Source organism: Bos javanicus, chromosome 6 (genome assembly GCF_032452875.1).
Source record: "Bos javanicus breed banteng chromosome 6, ARS-OSU_banteng_1.0, whole genome shotgun sequence".
In the NCBI taxonomy this organism is placed as follows: Eukaryota; Metazoa; Chordata; class Mammalia; order Artiodactyla; family Bovidae; genus Bos; species Bos javanicus.
This window is the reverse complement of record NC_083873.1, coordinates 85,393,091-85,418,349: the sequence shown is the minus strand read 5'-3', so window position 1 is coordinate 85,418,349 and position 25,259 is coordinate 85,393,091. Positions and strand designations below refer to the sequence as shown.

At 36.9% G+C, this 25,259-nt stretch overlaps 1 protein-coding gene across 4 annotated transcripts in view; it reads left to right on the top strand.

The window, feature by feature from the left end:
- Positions 1 to 25,259, top strand: part of LOC133249631 (UDP-glucuronosyltransferase 2A1) — a 57,910-nt gene that overhangs the window by 15,717 nt on the left and 16,934 nt on the right. Inside the window, exon 3 of one of the 4 annotated variants that reach the window (XM_061420357.1) lies at positions 3,196 to 3,827. The exons of 1 other annotated variant lie outside the window; for it this stretch is intronic. In XM_061420357.1, the coding sequence (XP_061276341.1) occupies positions 3,196 to 3,827 (632 nt within the window). Of the gene's footprint in view, positions 1 to 3,195; positions 3,828 to 16,749; positions 17,588 to 25,259 lie in introns of those variants that run through there. 2 more of the 4 variants (XM_061420354.1, XM_061420356.1) reach the window with 2 other exon arrangements.

The following is a 25,259-nucleotide window of genomic DNA, read 5'->3' as shown; positions in this document are numbered from 1 at the left end:
GTTCGGCTCTTTGTGTCCACATGGACTGTAGCCCACCAGGGTCCTCTGTCCATGGGGTTATCTAGGCAAGAGTACTGGAGTGGGTTGCCATTTCCTTCTCCAGGGGATCCTCCTGACCCAGGGACTGAACCTGGGTCTCCTGCATTGCAGGCAAATTCTTTATTGTCTGAGCCATTAGGTGGCATGCAAGCCTCAATTATCTAGCTTATCCTTGGACCTCCTAGTCTTACGGAGACCCTATGTGTCCTTAAATTTGTTTTTTCCCCTGTTCATCTGTCTCATGTTGATTTAATTCTTAGATGAGTCAGAAGAACCTAGAAAAGGTAGGGGAAAGTGTTTTTCCTCCCCTAAAATTCAAAGTACAATAACAGTATTGTAATTGGTACAAAGGTTCTATGACTGATCAAGTTTTCAGTTGTGGTACTCATATTTCACAGGCATATACTTTTAAAATTATTTCCTGAGCTCTTTAGTTACATTTAAGATGCCATTATCAAATATTCACAATTGTGAAATACAGTATTTTTAAATTTTTACTATTATAAAATGTACCTCAACTATTTCATTTAAAAAGTAGAATATAGAAGAAAAAACACTGGATGGAAAATCAAAATACTTATGCATTTACAGCATTATGACTTTCAGATTATTGAAACTTCTCTTGACCTGTTTTCTTACATACAAACTGATGAAGTTGGGCCAACTGGACATATGCTGTCTCCAGAATGACAATTCCACAGTGCTATTACTGAACCCTTATAATGAACTAATAAACAAATGTGTGATTGTTTTAAGTTACAAAACTTTAATTTTTCATGAAATTATGCACATTTGGCTTGTTATTTTTTCACTGATGGAAATTTAAATCAGCTTATACATGCATATGTCCCCAAACATAATTTATTTTTAATCTCTTCATAATTTTTGAATTTTCAAATTATGAATAATTTAGACATACAGGAAACCATAGAATAAAAAAAGCAGATACCTCTATTGATTATAATGAGATTATTTCAACAGTCAAGAATAATTTAATATCTATACATATATATCAGTTACTAATCAATTTTGTTATCTTTTATTGTCTTTATTAAAATAGATAATTATATTATTGTCCTGAAGAGATCACTTAACAGTAGAAAGCTGACTCCATGAGCTCTTGAATTTTCTTTTTTTTTTAATTCAGGATAATTTAGGGCTGCCTACTTGCATTTGATTCTTGGGTATATTTTGATAAGTGTTTTCATAGTTATTGACAGTAATCTCTAATTAATTATTATACTTACATGGACTTCGATAATTGGACAAATCTCAGTATTTCACATATAAACTTTCAGTTTATATTCTTTACATGCTCAGTGTTTAACATATAAACTTTCAGGTGTTCTTTATATGTGCTTGTCTCCTTTCTATAAGATCATGATAGCCACAGATTTCTTTATGAAGATATTTCAAATTCTTTTCACTAGACCTATTTTAATGGACCTCATGATTACTCATACTCTTCTCTTGCTATTTTTCTTCAAAACCTAATTAATTTACAAATTTTTGCCACTATAATCAAACTGGGGCTAGCTCTTGAAAGGACACAAATATAATCATTCTAAAAGTATCACTTCTCTATGCTTTCTTTCCCTTTCTCAGCTTTCCTGGTCCTCTTGTTCTTCAGGGGCCTGAAATGACACAATTCAGAGGCAATAGATTATGAAGATAAAATTCAGCAATTAATTTCCATTCTCATTTCCCACCTTCTATTCTTTTAATCACTTTATTTGTTCTTATTTTCTCTTTTTAATGGCAGCCTTTAAATATTTTAACTTTTAAAACAGCACCATTGTATATTAATAGTTGACCTTGTTCGATTTGGTATTCACTAAGAACCTCAACTAATAGATATCATTACATCCATGTCTAGCCAGTAAGTCTGTGGCTAGCCCACTGATTTACTGGGCAATCTTATGGCAAATTTATTAGACTGCTGGCATTACTAAACTCTTGCTCTGAGCCAAGCAGTTTGCAAAGCAGCTTTGCAGATATTATTGCTAATGTAGTGTAGCAAATTAGCATCATCTCTAAAGCTGAGAGGATCTTGGTAATTCACCAGGGTCACAAACTTTATTAAAAGACAGTTTCTGAATGTGGGACTGATGAAGTCTAGTGTCCACCTAAGTTAAGCTACTAAACAGCTCTGAGTAAAAAGTGTGGGGTTCCTTAGGGTGCTGGTCCCTATCTCCTTGATTGTGTGTAAATACATCATAGGCAAGAAAATTAAAATTTCCCTGTAACAAGGAGACAGTGATTAATTTGCTTTATTACAGAAGAAAAAGGTCCTCTATCAAATATGTAGTAATTTATCACTCAGTTAATCTAACAACTCCTTGAGGTGTTTTAGCAAACCTCCTTTAAGTGAATCTTGTTTTTAATTTTTGCTAAATATGAGCCATGGGGAAATGATAACAATGCCCATCACTGGGCATTGACAAAGTTCCTAAAACTTATTGTAAGAAGTCAGAAACGAGTGAAACAATTATCATGATTATCATCCCAGTTGTACTATTCTGTCAAATATGCTTTGGGTTATGCAATTCAACATTAGTTTCATTTTCCATGAAATGGAGTGAATCACTTCTGCCAAGCAAGCTATGAAAAGGATTGAATCAGACAATGCATGTAAAAATGTCCTATAGTTAAAGACATCCAACTTGAAAGGACTGTAAGTCTTGACAAAGTGGCCATAGCAGTGAGAACTGTTATTTTTTATCTAACTAATTTGGGGAAAGATATACTAATCTGAATATATATTTTATAAACCAGAGTTACTACTGAAGAAAACACAGGTATCAGGCTTATAACCTGTCTGCTTCTCTTTCTTTAAAATAGCACCAGATTTCATTTCTTTTGTTGGAATAATCATATTAATACATTTAAGAACTTGAGTTATATTGTTTTCCTTTTAATCTATAGATCAGTTGAGTTATGAAAGAATGTAGCTGTCACATTCAATATTATTTTATTTGAAAAAAAAATCTACCTAAATACTTTATACATTGAAAGCTTCTTTTCATCTTAAAAGATCTACAGTAAGATGGTTTCCATAATGGATGTCACCATACCTAAGAAGTTTTACCATCACCTGATTTTTAATTTGACTCTGATTGAAATTGTTCTAAGTGGGAATGTGCTAATTTGGCCAACGGATGGTAGCCATTGGTTAAATATTAAGATAATTTTAGAAGAGTTGAATCAAAGAAATCACAATGTGACTGTACTGGCTTCATCAGCGACTCTATTCATCAACTCCAATTCTGACTCTCCTGTGAATTTTGAGGTGATACCTGTTTCCTACAAGAAAAGCAATATAGATTCCTTAATTGAACATATGATAATGTTGTGGATAGATCACAGACCGACTCCTCTCACACTCTGGACTTTCTACAAAGAACTAGGAAAACTCCTAGATACTTTCTTCCGAATTAATATACAAATCTGTGATGGCGTATTAAACAACCCCAAGTTAATGGCAAGACTTTGGAAAAGTCGTTTTGATGTGTTACTGGCCGACCCTGTAACAATCTGCGGAGATCTGGTTGCTCTGAAATTAGGAATTCCATTTATGTACACCCTGAGGTTCTCCCCAGCGTCAACAGTGGAGAGACACTGCGGAAAAATTCCAGCACCTGCGTCCTATGTACCTGCAGCCCTTTCCGAGCTCACGGACCAGATGTCCTTCGGTGAAAGGCTTAAAAACACCATATCTTATCCCCTGCAAGATTATATATTTCAATCCTACTGGGGTGAGTGGAATTCATACTACAGCAAAGTCCTAGGTAAGTCTCTAAAATGTTCTGTTACTAATGATTCCAGATATCTTATTTATTCTTATTGTTGATACAGCAAAAGATTTCCATACCACTGCAAATGCCAAGCTGAAGTAAATATGTGTGGGCTAAGTCACTTCAGTCATATCTGACTCTTTGTTGCCCCATGGACTGTAGCCCTCCAGGCTCCTTTGTCCACGGAATTCCCCAGGCAAGAATACTGGAGTGTGTTGCCATTTCATCCTCCAGGGGATGTTTCCCACCCAGGGATCAAACCCTTGTCTCTTATGCCTCCTGCATTGGCAGGCAGGTTCTTTACTACTTATTATATATGTGTACACAATTAAATATAATTTTTGGAAAATTCCTAAACAATGGAATGGTGGTATTAATATGCATGATGTTGTCTCAAACAAATAATCTTGTGCCTGTTTAGGTAATAGCTTTTAAAAGTGCAAATCAACCTTCAAGTATAAATGAAAATATCTTCAAATACAAATGAAAATATAAATACATTCACCAGGATAAATTCAGTTCAGTTCATGTGCTCAGTCATGTCCGATTCTTTGCGACCCAATGGACTGCAGCCCGCCAGGCCTCCCTGTCTATCACCAACTCCCAGAGCTTACTCAAACTCATGTCCATTGAGTCAGTCATGCCATCCAACCATCTCATCCTGTGTCATCCCCTTCTCCTCCTGCCTTCAATCTTTCCCAGCATCAGGGTCTCTTCCAATGAGTCAGTTCTTCACATCAGGTGGCCAAAGTATTGGAGTTTCAGCTTCAGCACCAGTCCTTCCAATGAACACCCAGGACTGATTTCCATTAGGATTGACTGGTTGGATCTCCTCACAGTCCAAGGGACTCTCAAGAGTCTTCTCCAACACCACAGTTCAAAAACATAAATTCTTTGGCATTCAGCTTTCTTTAGAGTCCAATTCTCATGTCCATACATGACTACTGGAAAAACCATAGCTTTGACTAGATGGACCTTTGCTGGCAAAGTAATATCTCTGCTTTTTATGGATAAATTATGACACTACTAAAAATACTTTTGAAGTGATACCTGATTTACTTTCCCTTCTTCATTCTCCATTTTTTCTTTGTCTTAGGAAGCTTTAAAAATCCTAGGATTAGACACTGGGAACTTGAATTTATATTCTTCTTTGCCTCTCACTATCTCTCCATCCTGAGGCTTCCCTGGGTGCTTGGGTCAGCATTGCCTCCAGCTTAATTGCTCAGGGATCTTTGGCAAGCCTCAGGGTTTCTCGCCTTACCAATTCTTTATGAAAATCAAACAAAATCAAACAAACTGTATAGGCCAGTTATGGTTTATTGTTTGTATTCTTTTTCTGATCTTCATGAGTCTTCCTCTCTTTCTTTTTCTATTTTATTCTTTCCTAAATGCTTTTTTTCTCTAGATCTGTTCGTAGTAGCAGGGATAGTAATTAACAGCGATTAAGTGATGTTACCAATGGTACTTTCTTACAAAGGTAATATGCAAGATACTATTCTTTTACTCTAAAAAGATTGAGGGCATGAGGAGAAGGGGGCAACAGAGGATGAGGTGGTTGGATGGCATCATTGACCCAATGGACATGAGTGTGAGCAAGCAAGGAGATAGTGAAGGATAGGGAGGCCAGGCATGCTGCAGTCCATGGGGTCGCAAACAGTCAGACATGACTGAACAACTGAACAATAGCAGCAATGCTATGTCAATTACGAAGGATTATATTGATGTTGAATATTATTTATAACAAACTACACAGAACTGTGCAATGACAATGCCCTGATTATACTATTATGGGACTATGTAAATAGCACATAGTCAATAAATATTTGTAGAAAATTAATGCCTCTGCGATATACAAAATCTCCCTTCTCAAATGGTACTGTGACAGATTATATAACATGTGTAAAGCCTTTGTGATACAAATTGTTCCCAACTTCTCATTTTCACAGGATAATAATCTAGCTGCAGAAGTATTTAAGAAATTGAATATTTTGTTTCCTTAAATCCTTTATGCTCCTCATGTTACTCAATGTAGTTGGACAACAATAACTGCCTTGAATATTTTCAAGAAGAACTGGTAAAATCCAATTGTCCTCTGTTTGCAATTACATTCATCGAGTATTAGAGACACCTGTGAACTGTAACCCAATCCTGAAACAGATCAGTTTATATATTTGATATTATTTTCTTTGAACACAAGAGGTTTCATAACGTCATGTGCTGCCAAGTGTCCATTTCAATGGCTGTTCTTCAGTTCTGTGAGAAAGGCTAGAAAAATAAAATGTAAAAAACAAACAAGCAATAACAAAACCCTTCAAATATCTATTTTGAAAGAGAGAGAAGTAAGTAAATAGGCTTCCCAGGTGGCTCAGATGGTAAAGAACCCGCCTGCAATGCATGAGACCTGGGTCTGATCCCTGGGTCAGGAAGATCCCCCCAGAGAAAGGAATTGGCTACCCACTCCAATATTCTTGCCTGCAGAATCCCATGGACAGAGGAGCCTGGTGGGCTATAGTCCTCGGTGTTGCAGAGTCAGACACTACTGAGCGACTATCTAATTGCATTGGTTAAAAACTCTGCTTTATTTGTCAGTGAGGATATCTTTTATGAATGAAGTAAACTAAAATGATCATCAATTCAATTTTAAATATGCTTCTAACTCCAAATGGGACAGGCCTATCTGGGAATATAGGCCGATCATTTTTCATATTCAGGAGTGAATCTATTAATAAATCTTGTCCTGGCCAATTGTTCTGCAAGATATCTTCAAACTACACTGAGCCTGATTTCTCTTCCAACCTCAGAGAGATTTGCTGTACATGCAGCCCATAGGTAGTTCTCGAGTGGGCAGGACTAGGTACTCAGTTCAGTTCAGTTGCTCAGTCGTGTCCGACTCTGCGACCGCATGAATCGCAGCACATCGGGCCTCCCTGTCCATCACCAACACCCGGAGTTCACTCAAACTCATGTTCATCGAGTCGGTGATGCCATCCAGCCATCTCATCCTCTGTCGTCCCCTTCTCCTCCTGCCCCCAATCCCTCCCAGCATGAGTCTTTTCCAATGAGTCAACTCTTCTCATGACGTGGCCACAGAATTGGAGTTTCAGCTTTAGCATTATTCCTTCCAAAGAACACCCAGGACTGATATCCTTCAGAATGGACTGGTTGGATCTCCTTGCAGTCCAAGGGACTCTCAAGAGTCTTCTCCAACACCACAGTTCAAAAGCATCCATTCTTCTGCCCTCAGCTTTCTTCACAGTCCAACTCTCACATCCATACATGACTACTGGAAGAACCATAGCCTTAACTAGATGGACCTTTGTTGACAAAGTAATGTCTCTGCTTTTCAACATGCTGTCTAGGTTGGTCATAACTTTCCTTCCAAGGAGTAAGTGTCTTTTAATTTCATGGCTGCAGTCACCATCTGCAGTGATTTTGGAGCCCCCCAAAATAAAGTCTGACACTGTTTCCAGTGTTTCCCCATCTATTTCCCATGTAGTGATGGGACCAGATGCCATGATCTTAGTTTCTGAATGTTGAGCTTTAAGTCAACTTTTTCACTCTCTTTTTTCACTTTCATCAAGAGGCTTTTTAGTTCCTCTTCACTTTCTGCCATAAGGGTGGTGTCATCTGCGTATCTGAGGCTATTGATATTTCTCCCGGCAATCTTGATTCCAGCTTGTGCTTCTTCCAGCCCAGTGTTTCTCATGATGTACTCTTCATATAAGTTAAATAAGCAGGGTGACAATATACAGCCTTGACATACTCCTTTTCCTATTTGGAACCAGTCTGTTGTTCCATGTCCAGTTCTAACCCTTGCTTACGAGCCTTTGCTATAGCCACAGGAAGGCCGAGGACTTGAATGTTGTAATGAAAATAGTTAAATTGATAAGGAAACTGAATGGTTTCATTTTGCCTGTGTCTTTTGGTTTCCTGGTCTGTCTCTATTTTTCCCAGCACTCTGCAGACAGAAGAGAGGAAAGACCAGTACTAATCTATGTACCATTCAGCCAGTATAGCCTGTGTTGACAAAAAGAAAAAAAAAATGCCCAATGTGAGAGTTGCAAGTTAAGTTTCATTGGGGGCAATATGAGGACTGCAGCCTAGGAGACAGCCCCTCAGGTAGCTCTGAACAACTTTTCCAAAGAGGTAAGGGAGGAAGGTCCAGAGAAGGCGATGGCACCCCACTCCGGTACTCTTGCCTGGAAAATCCCATGGATGGAGGAGCCTGGTGGGCTACAGTCCATGGGGTCGCTAAGAGTTGGACACGACTGAGCGACTTCACTTTCACTTTTCACTTTCATGCATTGGAGAAGGAAATGGCAACCCACTCCAGTGTTCTTGCCTGGAGAATCCCAGGGACGGGGGAGCCTGGTGGGCTGCCGTCTATGGGGTCGCACAGAGTCAGACATGACTGAAGCGACTTAGCAGCAGCAGCAGCAAGGGAGGAAGGTCAGTATACATGTGATTTTGGTAAAGGGGGAGGAAGTGCAATCAAGCACATATTTTCTGTGAAAGTTTCTGCTGGTCTCATGAAGGTTCTGCTAGTCATGAGAAGCAATTGTTACCACAAAGAAGGATTTTAGTACTTTTCTAGATATAAGGAGATACAAGAATTGGGCTTATAAAATCAACTCCTGTGCAAATCTAACTATCTGAGGACATGTCCTGCCAGTTTCCTGGAGCACAGAGCACCTCATTTCTATTCTCCACCTTGAACTCCTTCAGTAGGTGTTGGAGATCAGCAGCTTCAGCAGGATATTAATCCTTGTAGAGGTAGATGGCAAGCGTCCATGACAAGTGCCCATTTGTGGCTGACACCTGCTTTTACCTGTAAGGACCATGTAGGCTCCATGTTGGTCCCTCTTTCCCTGCTGCTAAATTTTAGATGTATTCCTTATAGCTAACCCTATCTTTATCCAGACCATTAAAAAAAAAATAAACATAAAATAAATGAGCCTCATAACATTTCCCCTCCAGCACACTTACCTGAAACTGTACTAAATTACTCAGTACATTTTTTGCACTTGATTTCTGGCTGCCTTTTGAGGCCCAGTGTTTTTTGTTGTTGTTGTTGTTGTTGTTGTTTGTTTGTTTTTCTGTATCCTACTCCCATTCTAATCACCACTGCCAACATCTGCTCTTTTCCCTGGAAAATGCGGATCTCTGTTAATCTGCCCTCACATAGGCTTTTAATTCCTTCTCACATATGGCTTTCCTATGGTTAGTGCTGTGAGCTTTTTAAGATTCTGTGTAACCTTTCTTGCAAGTCAAACATAAGTCATAAATTGTACAGCTCATTCCAATTTCGCAGTATAAACCCATGCAGCCAGAACCCAAACCAAGAAGCAAAACATTATTACACTCATAATTCCCTAAACTTCCTCATTCCTGACTACACCCTACACCCATCTGAAGATAACAACTTTCTTGACTTCTAACACCACAGGTTAACTCTGACCAATTTTAAACTATATAAATGAACCGCACATTATAGCGCTTTTGTATTTTGCTCCTTTTATTTAACATCATGCTTTTTATATTTGTCCAAGTTGTCACCTGTAAATATGGGGTGTTTGTTCTCATAGCTATACAGAATCTTTGAATTAATGTGAATTTTACTTATCCATTCTACTGCCAGTGGTCATGTTGGCTGTCTTGGTTTTGGCTATGTTTGATAAACACTGCTACGAACATTCTTGTACATGTCTTTTGGTGAATACAAGTATGTTGTACTACAAGGTGTATATATAAGAAAGGAATTGCCAAGGCATAGGGTATGAATCTATTTAGCTTTAGAAAATACTGCTAATTTTCAAGTTCTTGTACCAATTGTAATCTCATCAGCCATTTACTAGTATTCCAATTGTTTTCCATCTTCACTTAACTGGGCATTTCTTTCCATTCTTTTACTTTAATTGTAACCATATGAAGTGCAGTGCTGTCTCGTTATTATCTTTTATTAATAAATAATTTTCTTGTATCTGTTTAAAGTACATAAAGCACACAGTGATTTGCATATCAATTGTATATAGCTTTGTGACCAACACATCAATCAATCTCTAAGATCCCTTTCTAACATAGCTGCTCTCCAGTCCTTTTCAGATACTTATCAGACTAAATAACTCCTACCACTTAGCTCATTCTTCTTATTCATTTCCACCTGTGGCCCTGTTTCTCCTTCTCCATTTTCAGTCATCCCCATGTAGTGGTTGGAAAGGCTTGTGTCAGTTGACATTAGCACTCACAGTAAATGAGTAAGGGGTCTATGAAACAAAATAATGTTTGATTTCTGGCTCCACGATAAGGACCAAACACTCACAGCAGAGGAACTTGTGATCCCTACTTTCCCAAAATTGCATCACCCCTGTAGAGACCAAAGACCAAGCCTGTATGTGACTCAGGAGATGACAGACCCAGCAGAAGCACCCACTCTCCTGGAGCCTCAGGCAGCAATACCAGTGACACAGTGGTAGCAGGGCACCGAGGACTCCAAAGCAGTGACATGCCAGCACCAGCAAACACCTCTGACAGAGCTGGTGGAGGGTGGAAAGTGCCTACTCTCAAACAGAACTAGAGAGAGCGTGTGCAAGAAAAAAACAAAAACTTGTGCTATCTCGCCACCTACTGGAAAACAATAGAAGGACAGCTAATTTCTAACCCATTGAATCTTTCCTGCTCCTGTTTAGTTGCTCAGTTGTTTACTGGTGTCAGACTCTTTGCGACCTCATGGACTACAGCTCCCCAGGCTCCTCTGTCTTTGGGATTCTCCAGGCAAGAATACTGGAGTGGGTTGCCTTGCCCTTCTCCAGGGGATCTTCCCAACCCAGGGATCAAACCCAGGTCTCCCACCCTGCAAGAGAATTCTTTGCCAGTTGAGCCACCAGGGAAGCCCAAAGAAGACTGGCGTGGGTAGCCTATCCCTTCTCCAAAGGATCTTCCCCAACCAGAGATCAAATGGGGGTCTCCTGCATTGCTGGTGGATTCTTTACCAGCCGAGAAAAGAAAGAAAACATTACCTAAAGAAGAAAGGCATTCACTACTTCAAATGTGCCAGCAGAGGAACAACTCGAGCTTCATGAAGATCTACAGTAACATTGCACCACAAAAAGAATATAAAAATTCTCCAAAAACCAAACAAAATCACAGAATATCATTATCTGACAGAGAATTCAAAATAACTATCATGAAGAAACCCAAAAAGTGACAAGAAAACTCAGGCAATTCATTGAGTTCAGGAACAAGATTAATGAATTAATTAACAGAAAGAATAATTTACCAGGGATATTTAAACTCTAAAAAGAATCAAGCAGAAAATCTAGAGCTGAAGAACTCAACTGGAGGTACAATGCTCCCTGATTCCAAGCTGTATTACAAACCTATAATAATTAAGACAGCATGGAATTGGCTGGAAAACAGACACATAAATCAATGAAACAGAATTGAGAGGCCAGAAATAAACCCACAAATATGTGGAGAATTATTTTATGACAAAGTAACAGGAACATACAATGGAGAAAGGATACTCCATTCAATAAATGGATACCAAAAAATTTTATAATTTAGAATTTTATTTTATTAAAAAATTAAAAATATTTTACACAGAAATTTATACTGCAATCATGAATTACAAGGTTTTATTGAATTATCCATAATGTTTTAGCATTTTTCTTATTGCTAATTCTAAAATTGTCAATATTATATATATGTGTGTTTCTAAGTTGACATTGATGTTGCTGATATTGTTGTTTAAAGCCTGAACTATATCTATCTATATACAGCTAAAACACAAGTAACAATGAACACGTCTAATATACTCATCTTTTTTTTGATATAAATTTATTTATTTTAATTGGATGCTAATTACTTTACAATATTGTATTGGTTTTGCCATACATCAACATGAATCCACCACAGGTGTACACGTGTTCCCCATCCTGAATCCCCCTCCCACCTCCCTCCCCATACCATCCCCTGGGTCATCCCAGTGCACCAGCCCGGAGCATCCTGTATCATGCATCGAACCTGGACTGGTGATTTGTTTCACATATGATATTATACATGTTTCAATGCCATTCTCCCAAGTCATCCCACCCTCACCCTCTCCCACAGAGTCCTATACTCATCTTGATTTTTAAGTGCCATTCTCTAATAAAATGAACCAGCATTCTTTGAAGAAATGGTCAGTTTTAAGGTTGGGACAGTGAAAATAGTAGATGATCCTGAAACATTTTGTGGTTTCAAAAAGTAACAAGTAATTGAAAATAATGGGGCCATATCAAAAGGATGTAGAAACCAATGTATGAAAAAGTTTCCAATATCTGTGACAATTTGAACAATAAAATAAATAATGATTATAATTAAATGTATAAAAATACATTTTTGAGTTATAGCAATATAAGTATAAATAAGTGATTGAATAGTAGGAAATTATTTAAATTCTAATTAATAAATATAGAAGGAATCATTGATGTTTTAATTGACTGGGTTTTTAAGATCAATATTTTATATAATCATGATAAAATTATCAAAACTAGAAATTCTTATGAAAAATTATCAATTATCCTGCTGATATCCTTTTTTATTTTCAGTATACAATCCAAGTTTCCTCCTTGCATGTACTTGTCCAGTCTCCCTACTCTTCAGTTTGTGACAGTTCCCACAGGCTGTCTTTGTTTTTCTAAAGAGCATTGGCTAGTAAATTTTTAGAATACCCCTCAACGTTTTTCCTGGTATTTTCTTGGGATTAGGGAGAGATAATGTATTCGGGGTAAGAATACTATAGAAGTAACCGTGTGTCCTTCACAGTGAGATGCATCAGAGGTACATCATATAGACAGTTTATTACTAGTGACCATATTTTGAGCACTTAGTTCCGAGTGCGTCTGCCAGGATTCTCCCTATTTTCCCCTTTGTGATTAACAAGCATCTTGAAGGGAGATACTGTGAGACTGCAAATCATACTAATCATATGTTGGCACATATTTTTATAATCCTTTACAATAAAATTCCAATGAATAATTCAGAAGGAGTAATGGAAATAGAAAATCACTCTTAGAAAAATATAGTAATAATCCTGAAGGATATACAGAAATCTCTACTTAATTTATAATTGCTTATGTTTAAAATGACTGAAAATTTAAAGTAGTTGAAAGATTTGGATAAAAGAACAGAAATTTAGGGCTTAGTTGTGCAGTCTGGCTGCATGAAAAACGCACAAGCTCTAAAGAGTAAAGAAAGACTTGAAAGAGGAAGTCCTAAGTAGACAAAACCAATAACTAGATTCAAAGGCCTTAGTGTATTCTTCATGCATCTTTAACACTCTACCATTGTTTCCATTTTTTATTCAAAACTTAATTCTACATAACATCTTTTGATTTCTTTTTTGGGTCACTGTTTATTTGTACAGCTGTGCTTAATCTACCCTTCAATCTATTCATTAAGTTAAATCTGATTTATTGAATTCTTTTATATATATATATATATTTTTATTTTATTTTTAACTTTACAATATTGTATTGATTTTGCCATATATCAACATGAATCCGCCACAGGTATACACGTGTTCCCCATCCTGAACCCTCTTCCCTCCTCCCTCCCCATACCATCCAATTCCAGAAATTCACTTTGTTTCTTTTGCAAATTTTCACAATTATTCTTTTTAGTCTCTTGTTCCTTACCAATATTTTCAGACTTCACTTTCATACCCTTAATTTTATTGTAAAAAATCATTTTATTTTTCATTTCATACAATAATATTTTAAATCGCCGAATTCATATTTCTGGCTTCTGCTGCTTTTGCTGGTTCTCAGTCCTGAAGCCTTGTTTTAACAGGGAGGTGCTTATTTACCTTCAAATTTTATCAGTGGGAGTGTTTGCAGTTAGGTTCAAAGTTTCTTCAAAGAGGCTTTTCTAGTTTGAACTGGAAATCCATATGAAGATTGACTGTTAAGAATTCTAAGAGATCTTTTTCATCTACACACCACCAAGTCAAACCTAGCAATTATCATTGCTGTAAACTTCTGTGTAAGTGAATTTGTTTGTAAAAGGGAGGCCATATCTCGAGAATCTAGCATTGCATGAACACACGCAGGGTGTAGGATCTTGGCAAGGCTTCAGACTTTCCTTCTCTCCACTCTTGGCACCTATGGTATGTTCTACAAAGAAACAAGACTGAACATCAGAATTCCTACCTTGACTTTGTTTAGGGATTCTGTCTGCTGACTTTTTTCTTTCTTGAAAATCAGAAATGAATTTTAATGGGGAAATTTTATATTTTATCCAGAATTGTAAATGTTTCAGTTGGAATATATGAATATATATGCCTATACTTTTAAATTTATGAAAATGAATCATTCTTCAAAATCTGAGCTCTATCTTAGTTTTCTCATATAATAAAATAACTTAGAGATATTTCTCTATTCAGGCAAGAATACTGGAGTGGGTTGCCATGCCTTCCTCCAGGGGATCTTCCCATCCCAGGGATCAAACCCAGGGATCGAGTCCAGGTCTCCTGGGTTGCATGCAGATTTTTTACCAGCTGAGCTACCAGGGAAGCCCAATAACATGTATATTGAGGTCAATTTCTAACCTGTACTATATATCTCTGCTCTCTCTTTGACTTCATTTAAACTTTTTTACAACATATGAACTTCATCACAGTGATTAGATACATTTATCAATCTTTGTTTAATCACTTAGGGGTTATTTATCCTGTATAAAATGACTTTTATCCTCTAAGATTATAACATTATTTGTTTTCTCTTAGTGAATTTATGCTTCTGTCGTAGCTGTCTATTTTCTGATTCTCTTTTGGATTATGCTTTTCACCAGTCATTAGCAGAGTTTATTGGAGAAGGCAATGGCACCCAACTTCAGTACTCTTGCCTGGAAAATCCCATGGATGGAGGAGCCTGGTAGGCTGCAGTCCATGGGATCGCTAAGAGTCAAACATGACTGAGCGACTTCACTTTCACTTTTCACTTTCATGCATTGGAGACGGAAATGGCAACCCACTCCAGTGTTCTTGCCTGGAGAATCCCAGGGAGGGCAGGACCTGGTGGGCTGCTGTCTCTGGGGTCGCACAGAGTCGGACATGACTGAAGCGACTTAGCAGCAGCAGTGGCAGCAGCAGAGTTTATGCAAAGCCTAATTATGCAACACAACACAACTCTCAATCCTTGATCCTAGATTATTCTTTGCATCTTTAAGCAAACCTACTCTGTTGTTTTATTTTTTTTCCAAACATAAAAGCTCTCAAGGGACTTGAAATTTCAATGTCTCTTTCAAATTATTGAATATTATTTTGTAACTGAACATTTGGTATAACTATGTCACAATTATTAGAATACAGATACATTAACATTCTCTTTCACTTATAAGAAATACTTTTCAACCTACTAAGTAGACTCTTAAAGACTTAACTAACTTATAATTTCATCATTATCTTTCTCCACCAAGCAACCTCCTTCACGAGCTTTACCCTTCCTCATTTTATCTATACCTTCTATGATCCATCTCCCTTATATTTGTAGAAGTATAATGGAGACGTATATCGGGCTAATTTATTTTCTGCAATAATCTATGAGATCATTTTGAATTAGAAATGTATCTTACTTGTTTCTTTATACCCTGTGCATGGTATAGAATCCAGTATAAAATAAGTGCTAAAAGTTGCTTGTTGAAGGCATGAAATATCAAACATTTTGAAGAGAAATTGGAATTGGACTGAAATACAGATCGATGATGGGACACAAAATCTGTGCTCCTAAATATTTCCCCTCCCTTGAGATTCACATACATGTTCAGTCGTTAATGACACATGGCAAGTCAAAAAATCTTTCTGTAACTACTACTCCTTTAGTGTTTTGTGGTTTTACTAGAGTTCTTATCACTCTGATTGCTCAGAGTGTAAACCAAGCACTTCCTTATTAATGACTGAGCACCTCTCACTTCTCATCAGTCATGACTCTCCTTCTAGACCCTCTATTCACAAACCAATATTATATTCTCCCTGATAACTCTGATCAAATCCTGCTGTCTTAAAATTTAATTTTAACTACTTACATATGCTTTTTTTCTTTGCAACTCAAATAATATTCAGATGCCAGTTTAGGTTTATTAAAGGACATATATGATCATTTTCTGTACCTGATCTGAAAATTTGAGTACACATCTTTTTATGAAGATTAAAACTGAACCCAGTGTATAGCATTTAAGGCTCTCCAAAGTGTCCTATTTTAACTAATATTTCCCTTTTCTGCAGTTTTGTGTTAGCCTCTGCTCCATATATACTGAACTAACAACTGTATACTTAAATGACCATGACTTACATATCATTCATCTTTTTATCCTTTTCTTCTATTCAACTTTAAAACCCTTCTCCTGTATTCTTTGCTTCTGAGTTCAGCTGAAATGTATCCTCTGTGTTGAAGCTTTGTCTGATTTTCTTCACATTAGAGTGACAGCATATTCTGAGAGCCTGAAATGCTGTATCTTTGTACAACATTAGTGTGTTCATATTCCTCCTATATTAGGCAATGTGTGTGTTTTATCTACATGCTAGCATGTGACCAACATTATGACAAGACATACATTTTCGTGTTTCCCCAAATTATTAATCATCATGTTCCATGAGATGCACTATATTATTTGCTAGATATATTTAATGGGTTCTATCATATTTTAAAAATGTCAATAAAACATTATTTTTTTCTATTTTAATCTATTTTTAAAACTCCTAGAAGGTTGCAATCATTTCCTCAAAAATATATAAATATTTCCTGTCTTCTCCTGAACAAATATCATGCCCAGTTAACAACTGGCAAAGTTCTCTGCATGTAAGTTACCTAACTCCAGAAATTAATTTTTAACTTGACTGATGTCTAAATTGCCACTTCAATTTTGTGCCCAACAAGCATTCAGCATTTGCAGAGCAGTGTGTGAGGGAGCTGCTATCATGATGTCCAAGAAGTGGGTTTCAGCAATTCTACTGCTGCAGCTCTGCTATACTGGCTGTGGATTCTGTGAGAAGGTCCTGGTGTGGCCCTGTGACATGAGCCACTGGCTCAATCTAAAGGTTATTCTGGAGAAACTCATGGAAAGAGGCCATGAAGTGACTGTGTTGGTGTCTTCACAAAATTTTCTCATTGAGAACAACAAGCCTTCCACACTGAACTTCGAGATGTTCTCAGTGCCACAGGACAAAGAGACTGCTGAAGATAGTCTAAACGAATTTTTGAATCTATCTGTTAACGTCATGCCAACATTGTCACCCTGGCAATCAGCAAAGAAACTTCAAGATTTTTTCCTTCAAATAAGCACAGATTTAAAACTTGTCTGTGAGAGTGTTGTCTACAACCAGACAATCATGAAGAAACTCCAGGACACCAACTATAATGTTATGGTTATAGACCCTGTGATGCCCTGTGGTGAGCTGATTGCCGAGACTCTGGGAATCCCTTTTGTGTACACACTAAGACTCTCCTTGGGTAGCACAATGGAGAGATACTGTGGGCAAATTCCATCTCCACCTTCCTACGTGCCTGTTGTCATGGCAGCATTACCAGACAAAATGACCTTTCTGCAAAGGGTAAAAAATTTAATGTTTACCATTTTCTTTGACTTCTGGCTCCAACAATATGACTCTCAGCTTTGGGACCAGTTTTACAGTGAAGTATTAGGTAAGAGACTCTGCTTTTCATTCTAAAGTAATTATCAGAAGATGCTGAGGAGGTTTCAGAAAAGTCTAGAAAGAGGTAAGGAATATATTTTTAAAACTTACACTTTCACAAAAACTCCACAATTGATATCAAAGAACTGTGGTTTAATAACTAATTGGGGAAGGGAGGCAAGAAATTTCTTGCCATGGTTCCTCTTTCTTTACAGTCCTCTATTTATTAGGATACTTCAATACTTAAAAGATTGTTACCAAAACAAAATGAAATATAAAACATGCTAATATATGTCAATCCAATGGAATGTGTATTTTTGTCAGATGCAGGATATCACAAATAAGTCTAATACACTGAGTTTTCATAGAGAAGATGTTTGATTTCTTACTGGTTAAGTGAGTGTAATGTTTGTTAAAAGAGGAAGATAGTCTTCTTGCCTGATTTTAGTAATAGTCTGGAACCTGAGCCATATTAATGGTGGTATTACATTTGGTATATAACGTATTTTGTCTGAATTTTGCTCTACAAATTTTGAAAATCATGGAATATTAGATTTAAAATTTAAACGATCCTCCTTTTGGACCAGAGTACCATGTATTCCTATCTCTCATAAATTTGGGATGAAACTCCAAAAAGTCCTATGAGAACTGCTTCATCATAATGGGTCATACTGAGACGTTTCCTAGTATGCTTTATACTTTTGGGGGAGTATAATATATAAAACTGAAAAATTAAGCAGAGACTTGAAAGAGTTTATAAACTCAAGATGTTAAGAACAGTATATTTTTCACTTTACTGGTTATGTACATTCTATTTTTAATCACCTGCCTTTTCTAATAAAAAATGGTTTTGCTTTGCAATTTTCAAATGTCTAGCTCTTATCTGATTGCATCACTGAAGCTGGCTTTCACTCCAAATACTGTTTTGTTTTGTTTTTAATTGAAGTATAGTTGATTTAAAATGCAATAATTTCTGCTATATAACATAGTGATTGAGTTATACATATACATATACAGTTCAGTTCAGTTGCTCATTTGTGTCTGACTCTGTGACCCCATGGACTGCAGTACGCCAGGTTTCCCTGTCCATAACCAACTCCCAGAGCCTGCTCAAACCTATGTCCATCTAGCTGGCAATGGCATCCCAGCATCTCATTTTCTGTCGTCCCCTTCTCCTCCTACTTTCAATCTTTCCCAGATTCAGGGTCTTTTCCAATAGGTCAGTTCTTCACATCAGGTGGCCAAAGTATTGAAGCTTCAGCCTCAGCATCAGTCCTGGTTTGATTTCCTTGCTGTTCATGAGATTCTCAAGAGTCCTCTCCAACACCAAATTTCTCCAAATTTCAAGGCTTCAGTCACCATCTGCAGTGACTTTGGAACCCAAGAAAATAAAGTCTGTCACTGTTTCCATGGTTTCCCCATCTATATGCCATGAAGTGATGGAACCAGATGTCATGATTTTCGTTTTTTGAATGTTTTTCACTATCCTCTTTCACTTTCATCAAGAGGCTCTTTAATTCCTCTTCACTTTCTGCCATAAGGGTGGTATCATCTGCATATCTGAGGTTATTGATATTTATCCTGGCAGTCTTGATTCCAGCTTGTGCTTCATCCAGCCAGGCATTTCACATGATGTACTCTGCATAGAAATTAAATAAACAGGGTGACAATATACAGACTGACGTACTCCTTTCCCAATTTGGATCCAGTCCATTGTTCCATGTCCGGTTCTAACTGTTGCTTCTTGACAGTGATAATCTCTAGTTGCTTCCATGTTGCTGCAAATGAAATTACTTCGTTTTCTTCTATGACTGAGTAGCATTCTGTTGTATATATGTGTTATATCTTCTTGATCTATTCATCTGTTGATGGGCATTTAGGCTGTTTCCATGTTTTGACCAATGTGAATATTGCTGCTGAGAACATAGGGTGCATGTATCTTTTTGAATTATAGTTTTTTTCCATATGTCCATGGATAGGATTGTTGAATCCTATGGTAATTTTAATTTTACATTTTAGAGGAAATTTCCTACTGTTTTTCATAGTGACTGTATCAACTTACATTCCCACCAACAGGGTAGGAGTGTACTCATTTCCCCACACTCTCCCCAGCATTTATTATAACTCCAAATACAATTTGAGAGTCATGAAGAAACATGAACTAACAAAGATCATATTGGGTATTAGAAATATTAACTAATTTAACTTCCTTAATGCAGTAGTTTGCTAGGGTTGTTATAACTAAATTTAAAAGATTGGGTGACATTAAAAACATAAATTTATTTTCTCTCAGTTTGGCAAGCTGGAAGTCCAAGACCAAAGCTTTGTCAGGGCTGGTTTTCCTTAAGGCCTGTCTGAACGGCTTGTGGATGCCCACTTTCTTGCTTTGTCCTCTCATGGTTTTCCTCTGTATATGCACATCCTGCGTGCGTGCTAAGTCTCTTCAGTCGTGTCCTACTTTTTGCAACCTTATGGACTGTAGCTCGTCAGGCTCCTTTGCCCATGAGATTCTCCAGGCAAGAATACTGAAGTGGGTTGCCGTGTCATCCTCCAGGGGACCTTTCTGATCAGATTGAACTTGCGTCTCATGTCTCCTGCACTGGCAGGCAGGTTCTTTTCCGCTAGTGCCATTTGAGAAACCCATATGTATATCCTAGTGTCTCTTGTTCTTCTTATAAGGTCATCTGTCATATTGGATTAGGACCCACTCTTATGATGTCATTTATATTAATTACCTTTAAAAGATCTACCTTCAAATACTGTTAGACTTCAGTGTTTTAATAAAAGAGGAACACAGTTCAGTCCATAACACTGATCTTTATAGACACGTTTCACGGAACTAAGATTAAAAAAAAAAAAAAAAAAACACTTTAAAAATCCTTAGCTTTACACATGACTGAATTTACACTGTGTTGATTTAACAATAAATAACATAGCAACCAATAAACATTCCCGGGTGCTTCCCTGGTTGCTCAGTAGTAAAGAATCCACCAGCAATGCAGGAGACACGAGAGACTTGGGTTTGATCCCTGGGTCAGGAAGATCCCCTGGAGGAGGGCATGGCAACCTGCTTCCGCGTTCTTACCTGGGAAATCCCAAGGACAGAGGACCCTGGTGGGCTACAGTCCATAGAATTACAGAGTTGGATAGGACTGAAGTGATTGAGCAGGCACACACAAGTGCTTTCTTTGTGTAGGCAAAGTATTAGGCTCTATGGATTTGAGATAAATAAGACCAGTGCCTTGGCCTCAATTCTCTCAGAAACAAATGCAAAGCACAGAACTAGAAATATATTCTGATAACTAGAGATGCTGTCCTAGTTCCAACTGATAACTTTCTGAGAAATTTGTTGTATTATGCATAAATATAGGAAAGGTAAAAGATTCTGAATGGGTACATGTTATACAAAATATGTAGTCCTTAGGATCAGTGGCCAATTTTTAACTTTACCACCTAACAGGTTTCTCGTTTACTGTAAGTACTGTCATCAATTTTCATTGCTGTACTCTTTCATCTTCTTTATTGAGCGATTCTGAAGACATTATGAGTATAATTTCATTCTTGATGTAGTGAAAAAAATAGCTAGTACAAATTGCTAAAAATTTGAATGGAACAAAAGTATATACATAATGAATGATATTTGGCTTTATGTTTTTCCTACATAAGAACTCTTGTCTTTTGTCTTTACATTAAGATATTGTCTAAGTATTAAACATAAATTTATGTGTGTGGGTGTGTATGTGTGTGTATGTATGTATGTGTGTGTGTGTGTATATATATATATATTTATATTTTATATATATATATATAAATATATATACCAGCTATATAAAAGTGTATATATATATAGCACCAGCTTCCTTGGTGGCTCAGATGGTCAAGAATCTGCCTGCAATGCAGGAGACCTGGGTTTGATCCCTTGTTTGGGAAGATCCCTTGCAGAAGGAAATGGCTACCCACTTCAGTATTCTCGTCCAGAGAATTCCATTGACAGAGGAGCCTGGAGAGCTACAGTCCATGGGGTCGCAAAGAGTCGGATACAACTGAGCGACTAACACTTGCCTTGTGTATATATCAGATCAGATCAGATCAGATCAGTCGCTCAGTCATGTCCGACTCTTTGCAACCCCATGAATCGCAGCACGCTATATATATATTTTTTTTTTTTTAATCAGTCGGAACAGTGATATTCATCTTTACCTATTTTCACTTAGTATAGATTTGACATCTTTCCTCACAACATATTAAAACCTACATTATTTTATTCATACAAATGTATGTAACAAATCATTTAATTTGTCTAGTGTGAAAGCTATGCTTAGATTGTTCCAGCTCTGTTGTTACTAAGAAAAAAAAAAAAAAGTATTTCCTTATAGTTTGTACCTACATCTCTGCTACAATGACCTCTAAAATTTTTGAATGATTTAGCTCTTATCCTCAGATCTTTTCTTAGGTAGCCAGCAATTATTCCATTTTCTTTGGACTCTTTATCCTATTGATCTCTAACTGGTCTGGCACTTTAGGAAATCTAAATCCTTAACTTTCTGTGATGTGCATTACAAACATCTTTTCAAGTCTCTCAGTTGACTTAGAAATTTATCAATGTAGATCAATTGATATAAAAATTTTATATATTTTAAAATATTATGCATGTAATTTCATATTTTAGAAAATACCAATAAAAAGTGAAGAGATGTAAGTATACAGTTGATAGAAATAATAAAATAAACTTCTGTATGCCTTATAAAGTAAGTTAAGAAACAGATCGTTGAAAGGTTGTTGTTGAATCACACGAATACACTGGGATTCTTGGCCCGTGGAGGAGAAGAATTCAATCCGGGGCCAGAGACGAGGCTTGATCGCTCAGAGCTTTTGGGTAATAAAGTTTTATTAAAGTATAAAGGAGATAGAGGAAGCTTCTGACATAGGCATCAGAAGGGAGCAGAGAGAGTACCCTCTTGCTAGTGTTAACAATGAAGTTATATACTCTCCAATGAATCCAAAGAATGTCTGGAGGTTGTAAAGACCTCACCAGACCTACTCCCATAATTTACATTTTAAGATAACAGAAGGTTTAATCCAGAGACTGTCCTTAGGCAAGATATATTATTGTTATATAATCCTAAGGAATGTGGAGAAAGAATAAAAGTTTGTCCTTTCTTCCTCCTTGAGAATTCCAGACCCCTCTCTCCTTGGGGACCCCTAGACTCCTTATCAACCTGCCTAGGAACTGACTGTCTCATCGTTACAGTTCTTAGAAATGCTCTTCTGTCATTAGAAACCACAAGCCTGACTTTGGTGAACATTTTCTTGGAAATTTCACATCTATCATTATATATGATTTCTTTAACACTCTGCAATTTAATTTTTTAATATTATACATACAAGCAAAGAAGTGTTGTTTATGCAGAATAGTTTTAACGATAAAATCATGTGTTTTCTTTTGTTTAAGTTCTGTATTCTGTTGTATACCTGATGTTTTGTGTATTGACAACTAGCTACTTGGGCTTCCCAGTGGCGCTAGTGGTAAAGAACCTGTCTGCCAAGCAGGAGACATAGGAGACTTTTGATCCTTGGGTTGGAGAGATCAGCAACTGACTCCAGTTTTCTTGCCTGGAGGATCCCATGCACAGAGGAGCCTGGTGGCTATAGTCCATAGGTTTGCAGAGTTAGACATAACTGAAGACACTTAGCAGGCACACAACTAACTATTTATATTTTATTATATAATACTGCTACTATGAACATTCTTGTGTATGCCCTCTGTTGTAGAAGAGCAAACATGCCAACAGGATATAAACCATATATCTACGTTTAAATCTTTATCTATATTTTCCTCTACTGGTTAATTTCAGACTTTTGTCAAAAAATTATACTTTAACCAAGGCTTATATAAATTTTTACCTTAACCAACACATTGTTTTATTCCTCATTATACCACATCTTTAGGCAGCATATTATCGAATGAGTTTTATTAATCAACGAGGAATAAATGACATACCATAAAATTCACACATGTGCAACGATATTGATTATGTTTACAAAGTCCAGCAACTGTCACCATGTTGTAATTTTATAATTCCCCCAAAGAAATGATTTTTCTGAGCTTTGTCAAAGTGATAGATCTGAAATACTATCTTAGGTTTCATTTAGATTTCCTTCATTATTACTGGCTTGAGTAACTTTTAATACTTTATGGGCTATTTTCGTTTCTGTCCCATGAATATCCTTCTCCTGTTGTTCGTCCATTTTTTTTCTAAAGGGTTTCTTGTGTCTTCATTATTGTTTCAATAAATTCTTTTTATATTCTAGGTAAGCCTTTGTTAGTTTCATGTACTGTAGAGACTTTGGTAGTTTATCATGTGCTTCTCATTCTCTTAAATATCGCATGAAGAACTTTGGGTTTTAAACCTAATGAAGTAAAATAATTAGCCATTTCTTCTTTTAAACACTTGAGGAAATCCTTTCTTACTCTAAAAGCATAAAGATTTCCTTTTATATTGTCCTCAAAGAAATCATGATTTTGCTTTTGAAGATTTTAATCTACTTAGTAATTTATTTTTCTGTATTTTGTATGTTGGGCTCAATTTCTCTTCTTTATACCTTTCTTCCTTTGCTCTTCCTTCTTCCTCATTCTCCCCTGTCTCCTTCCTTCTCTACCCCTCTTCTCTCTTTTTTCTTCCTACTATTGCCTAGGGATACAGAGTTGTACCATTATAATTTATTTAAAGCTTTTTCTTTTTCCTACTTATCTGCAATGCTTCCTGTATCATTAAGCATTTTCACTACTTAAGTGGTTTTTCTTTGATTCATTATTATATTTGCTTTTTTCTATATTTGTTCTTGTTTCTAGCTTTATTAAGACATAACTGGACTTTTCTGGGGGTCCTGTGATTAAACTCTATGCTTCCACTGCAGGGGTATGGGTTCCTTCTCTGGTTGATGAATTCAGTTCCCACCTGATATATGGCATGGCCTCCCCCCCCCAAAAAAAGAGAGAGAGGTAATTGACATATAACATTGTGAAAGTTTAAAGTGCACAGCATGATAACTTGCTATACAGAGAAGTGTAGAAAAATTTTCACCATAATAATAACCTCACATATTTACTTATTTTTGTGGTAAGAACATTTAATATCTACTCTCTTAGGAAATTTTGAGTATATGATATTGTATTGTTAACCATACTATTAGTCACCATGCTGAATATTAGATCCCAAGAACTTATTCACCTCATAACTGAAAGTTTGTACCCTTTGATCAACATCTCCCTAAATTCCCCCATCCCTAACTGTCCCTGACAACCACCAATGTCCTCTCCTCTTTAAGGAGGCGCCTTTTTTTTTTTAAGACTTCACATTTCAATGAAATCATACATTATTTGTTTTTCTCTGTCTGACATATTTCACTTAGCATAAGTTTCATTCATTTTGCCACAAATGGCAACATTTCACTCTTTTTCATTGCTGAATAATATTCCATTGTATGTACATACCACATTCTCTATATCTACCTATCCAAAAGTAGACTTATGAACTGTAGCTAGAAGGGGCTGCAACTGAGTGTGAGGCACTTTCAGGATCTCTGAGAGCACAGACAGAAGTGTCTCCTGCTGTATCCCTGAGCTGCAGGTCTGCAAATGGACTGTAGCTGTGATGGGGTTGCAGCTAAGTAGGGAACCCTTCAGCATCTCTGGGGACACAACTTTGAGTGTCTATTGCTTAGTCTGCATGTTACCGCAACTGCTATCAGATGGT